General features: G+C 51.6%; 1 protein-coding gene across 1 annotated transcript; it reads left to right on the plus strand.

The window, feature by feature from the left end:
- Positions 1-320: 320 nt before the first annotated feature.
- On the plus strand, positions 321-4,254 carry LOC130541627 (putative uncharacterized protein FLJ45825). Its single transcript, XM_063605091.1, is given in 4 exon segments — positions 321-425; positions 2,534-2,603; positions 3,188-3,212; positions 3,787-4,254. Coding segments are annotated over 4 exon segments (552 nt in total). The 3' UTR covers positions 4,139-4,254.
- The last annotated feature ends 222 nt before the right edge of the window (positions 4,255-4,476 follow it).

Here is a 4,476-nt window from a genome sequence, read left to right on the forward strand (position 1 = left end):
TAAAAGCTACTGATATGTATAAAGCCAGGAACTGTAATAAGGCCAGGTCTGAAGTGAGCTCTCTACGCTGAGGGGATGATGTGAGGCTTGGCTCCCCAAGTCTCAGGCATATGGCCTGTTGCTCTTGCCATCAGCACACACTTGCAGGGGCTGAGAGCGGGGCTCAGCTGGGGACCAGGAAGTGCTGTACCCCTTTGGGGCAGGCAGCAGCTCGGTCCAACCCTGGCACATTGGGAGGCCACTTTCCCTCAAGGGTTTCCACATGTTTGCACGTAAACTGCGGCTGTGGTACCAAGTGCCTGACTGCTCTGCCTGGGACCATGCCACCCAAGGGTTCTATGAGTGTGACTGGAAAAGGAGAAAATATCACAGATGGCCCTAGCCCTGTGCCTCTGCTCTCTGCCTGGAGCAAAGGATCTGCTGCTGTACCTCTGAAGGAATGAGGTTTCCATTTCTGAAGCAGGATCCAGCCCCTCAGAGGGAAAAGAGGGAGACAGATGGAGATGTAGAGTCTGTGGCATCAGACAGACATGGCTTCAAATCCCAGCTGGGCCACTCACCTGCCGTGTGGTCTTGGGCAAGGCATTTACCCTCCATTGGCCTCAGTTTCCACATCTGTAACATGGGCACAATCACACTCACTTCTCAGGTGGTTGTGAAGAGCGAAGGTAGGCTAGACACAGTGGTTCATCCCTGTAATCCCAGCAGTTTGGAGGCCGAGGCAGGAGGATTACTTGAGGCCAGGAGTTCGAGAACAACCTGAGCAACATAGTAACACCCCACCTCTACAAAAAATTGTAGCCAAACATGGTGGCTCATGTCTAGTTCTAGCTACTTGAGGGGCTGAGGTGGAAGGATCTCTTGAGTCCAGGAATTGAAGGCTGTAGTGAGCTGTGATTGCATCACTGCACTCCAGCCTGGGTGACAAAGTGAGATGCTGTCTCGAAAAAAAAAAAAAAAAGAAAAAGAAGAACAAAGGTACATTTGTGAAGTGCATTAGCACAGAGTAATAACTGAGGGAAGGATTTGGGTGCAAGCAGTTTATTGGAGAGTGATCCTGAGGAGCACTGGGTGGGGAAGCCAGGGGCAGGAGGGAAGACAATAAAAGGTGTGTGAATGAGCAGTTAGCCTCCTGGGTATAGGGCTCAATCCTGCTGAACCTCTGTGAGGCTGTGCAGAACAAGCCTCAGAGCTATCTCAGAGGGACCACTGGGGTATTTATATGCCAACTCCCTACAGTCATCAGGTTGAGGGCTGCTGTGAGCCATTTACACTCCTTGCACTTTCAGCCTGCATGGAGCTCAGGGCAAGGACACTGGAGTGATGGGGTAGGGGTGTGGAATCAAAGAAACCTATCAGGCAGGGCACAGAACCACAGGTGCTTGGAGTCCAAGAGCCAGGCATGGGACTAGTGAGTGCCAGGGGTATAAAGACGGAGCACTGATATCCCTGCCACAAGTTCTTTGGCATGTGCCAGGCACTGTTTTAAGCCCTTTAAAAATGTTAACTCACTTAATTCTTACTACAACACAATGAGGTGAATGAAGACAGAGACATAGAAAAGTGGAGAAACTTGCCCAAGTTTACCCACCTAGAAGAAGGAGTCGAGATTTTAACCAAGGAAGTCTGGTTTATTGGGTCTAATGGGACTTAGAGACCTTGTAGGTCAATACCTTCATTTCATGGTGAGGAAATCAAAGACCAGAGAGGGCAAGCAATTTATCTAAAGTCACACAGCTAGCTAGCGACAGGACTAGGACTTGAACTTAGATCTCTGTTCCTTCCTTGACACGCCCCCTGCTTAGCCTTAGCCTTTTCTCCTCTGGGTTGCCAGACTCAGGTGGGGCTGGGGTGTGGGAGGTGGCTTTCTGCTGAGCACTGGGTGCTGCAGTGCGGAAGCCAGGAGGCCATTAATCGGCCGGGAAGGCGGGCATAGCACAATCAGATTATGATCTTTAAGATGCATGCTTTGAATCTCAAAATCAGCGAAAGAATCAGGCCCCAGAGGAGGCGTGTGTCGTCTGTCCCTGCTTTTTAACCCCAGGCTGGCATCAAAGAGGAAAAGATGAGCTGGGCTCACTAGGGTGTGAAATTTCCTTTTCGTCTCCTGGGGTGGGGAGGGAGAGATGAGAAATTGCGCTGCATCTCATGTGTAATTATAGGCTCTAGAATTTCTTGAGGATTATGTTGCTCAAAGAGACTCAGTGGGCTCTGTGTGGTATTGCTGGGCCCCGGTGGACATGCCTCTCAGTAAACTAAGGGAGACTAGGAGCGGTGTGTGTGTGTGTGTGTGTGTGCACGCATGTGTGTGGACGAATGCAAGGAGAAAGCACAACTGACAAAATGTAAATTAACTCTTGCAGCTTCATATTTTTCAGAAAAATCAGAGCAGGGGCTGGCTGTCTTCACCCAGAGATAAACTTCTAGAATCTTTGCCCTTGAGTTACCAAGAGGGGTCCTTGCCAGACTCTTAGCAGGTTGCTGCGGACATGTCTGGCAAGACAAAGGTGACCGACTTGTTCCCGTTTTCTAGGGACTGCCCAGTTTTAGCAATGAAAGTCCCATGTCACGGGAAACCTCTGAGTCCTGGACAAATTAAGATGGTAAGTCACCCTAGGTATGACCCTTCAGTCCCTACCCTGGCCAAGCCTGGACCAAGAGAAGCCAGCTGTGTCAGAAGACTGGGCTGGCAGTGGCTGGATAAGGTCATGGGCAAGTGCAGGCCATCCAGCCAGGTTCCAAATCCATCTCTAATTCTCATCTTGGGATCCCCTGCCTTTATCTGACTGCTCCCTCAAGTAGGGTCACACCCCAGTCAGGGGCCGTTCCTGCTCTGGGAAGGGGGTGGTCCATTATTCCCTCATGGGTCTGGTTGGTCTGGCTGGCAGAGCTGTGTGCCTGGGGTGAGGAGAGGGCAGGACCAGTGCTGAGGCCAAGCTGTAAGTGCTGTGCAACTTGGGAAAGTCCTTTTCCTTCTCTGGGCCTCAGTTTCATAAGGGGTTGGGCTGAGAGATTGCTGTTTTTTTGGGGGGGGGGAGGGGGAAGATTTATGTTTAAATTATGAAAGTAATTCAATTGTTAAAAAAATTTAACAGTACATAATGTAAGATGAGAGGTTAAAGTCCCTTTCTGCTTCTCCTTATCCTGTGGGACAACCATTGCTAACAGTCTCTTTTTATCTTTCCAGACATTTTCTATGCATATGCAAGCATGTGAGTATATATAGCCTTTATTTAAAATGTAACACAAATGAGACTGTACTTTACATGCTATTCTGCAACTTGCCTTTTCTGTTTAACAATATATCCTGGACATCTTTCCATGTCCCCATACACATAAATCTCCCTCGTTCTTGCTGCAGAATGTTCTGCGGGAAGGATGCACTCTGGTTTGTTTAACTAGAACTGCTGGTTTCCAAGGTCCCCACTAGCTCAGAGCCCACCACCCAGGCAAAAAGAAAAGCTGGAGGGGGCTGTGGAACAGGGCTGGGGAATATCAGCAGATTCTCAGACTAGGAAGGCTGGGTGTCCGCCCCAGCTCTTCAATGAGAGACGTAAAATGATTTAGAGATGGGTGAGGAGGAACCAGTAACTCCTGGGTCCGGGAAATTAGGCATGGGGTGGGGGCAGGGGCTTCTAAAGATACACGGAACCCCCTGCCTGGCACCGAGGTAGGGCCGCAGACGCAAGGCTCTCTGCTAATGCAATGTGACGGGCCTGCAGCCCCTAGTAAGTTTTTCCATTTCTTTGTCTTTCCTGAGAGAGGCTCATGATTATCGCCTTCTAGGTCACCAGGAGCAGAGCACAGAGGGACAACACAGCTTTTGCGCTTCCAGCTGGCTCCCATCAAGAAGTTAGAAGGGAGCCTGCAAACACATTTCCTGCTATCATCTCTCCACCCCAGAATGACTTTCCCTGGTAGAGCTGGGGGAGGGGAGGCGGGCAGCAGGCCCCCCAGGAGGCCCTGGGCAGGAATATTAATACTCCAACTTCCCAGCACAAGAGGAGGGAGGAGGAGCGGCCACGGCGCAGTCCGGTCCTGGGGGCCCTGGAAGGTGGTTGCTGAGCAGCCCGTGGGAGGCACGGATCCGCCAGCTCACGGCGGCAGGGGCCGCCCAAGTCCTAATGAAAACACCTAGCTCCTGGCAGGGCGCAGCCGACACATCGCCCTGCCTTCTCGGCCACCTGGGAGAGGATGGGCGCCGCCCGCGGATACCCAACCTGCCGGGTTGTGCTCGCAGTGACATCGCTTTTCTCCCGGCAAGTGCATCCATCTCGCTGGGTCTGGATAGATAACACAATCTCTCTGCCCACACCCCATTTGCGGGGAGACAGCCTGGGCTTCTCCATTTTTTATGGGCTCACTTAGCTTGGAGGAAATCCAGAGGTCAAAGCCGGCGCAGACGCTCCAGTCACCTTGCCCGTCCGGGCGCTCAGCCATTCCGAAACGGGCTCACCCACGGGGCCCTAAATTACG

The sequence above is a fragment of the Pan paniscus genome, chromosome 5 (assembly GCF_029289425.2).
Source record: "Pan paniscus chromosome 5, NHGRI_mPanPan1-v2.0_pri, whole genome shotgun sequence".
Taxonomy (NCBI): Eukaryota; Metazoa; Chordata; class Mammalia; order Primates; family Hominidae; genus Pan; species Pan paniscus.